An 860-nucleotide genomic window follows, 5' to 3' on the forward strand; every position below is an offset into this window, starting at 1 on the left:
AAGCCACATCCACGTTCATCTTGTCTCTGGCTGCGTCCTCACCACAGTGGAGTGCTGAGTGGACGTGGCTGAGACCTGCTGGCCTGGAAGACTGACTCGACTTTTACAAAAACCGGTGGTCAACCCCTGGTCTAGATGGGCAAGCGAGACTATTAGCAGATTGCTGAACAGGGTGAGGGCTGTGTTGGGACAGGAGGAGCTGAGAAAATGTTGGGACAGAGAGTAGGGGAACGTGGGGACCAAGGGTCCCTGCCACAGACACTCTGTATTGTGGGAAAAGAGCTTTCTTGAGAATAAATAAATGACAACAAGAAAACAGCAAAAGCAATGGCTTCCTAGTTTTCTCTGCTGCAAGCCGGCGTCCTGCCAAATCCGGGGGTTTGCGTGTTGTTTGAAAGACAGACTTCGGCCAGTTCAAGCCTCTCTCTTCCCCTCAGACGGGGGTGCAAGTGATTGGGATTCAGCAATCGACAAGCTGGCCGCCGGTTTCCTGAAGCTTCTAGAAACGGTTAAGGGAACTCAGGCGTTGCTGTGGCATCTTCTGGAAATACACACCCTCAAGCTGGTGTCCTGCGCGGTCATCTGGCTCACACTGCAGGAGGTCAGTGGCCTTTCAGCCGACATGCGACCCCTTCCCTCCCAGAGCCTTGGACCCAGGTCTCAGAAGCCTTTCCCACGGCACAGCTCTCACTTCTGACCAGTGGTCCAGCGGGGGGCCTGTCCGCTCCTGTGTCCACTCACAGACACAGTGGCAGCCTCCTCCCTTCCTAGGCACTTCCTAGGAAGGAGACCCAGGTTCGATTCCGAGAGGAAACCTCTCCTGCGCGGTCCCCATCTGTCCGTGGAAACAGGCTCGTTGC

The 860-nt window shown here is 55.6% G+C and overlaps 1 protein-coding gene across 1 annotated transcript in view; it reads left to right on the top strand.

The window, feature by feature from the left end:
* LOC101655207 (piezo-type mechanosensitive ion channel component 2-like) overlaps window positions 1–860 on the top strand; it is a 158,820-nt gene that overhangs the window by 89,975 nt on the left and 67,985 nt on the right. The window contains exon 15 of the mRNA XM_013008440.1: window positions 438–601. Coding sequence (XP_012863894.1) covers window positions 438–601 — 164 coding nt within the window. The remainder of the gene's footprint in view (window positions 1–437; window positions 602–860) is intronic.

Source organism: Echinops telfairi, unplaced genomic scaffold (genome assembly GCF_000313985.2).
Source record: "Echinops telfairi isolate 266 unplaced genomic scaffold, ASM31398v2 ScPeMD7_7413;HRSCAF=8451, whole genome shotgun sequence".
In the NCBI taxonomy this organism is placed as follows: Eukaryota; Metazoa; Chordata; class Mammalia; order Afrosoricida; family Tenrecidae; genus Echinops; species Echinops telfairi.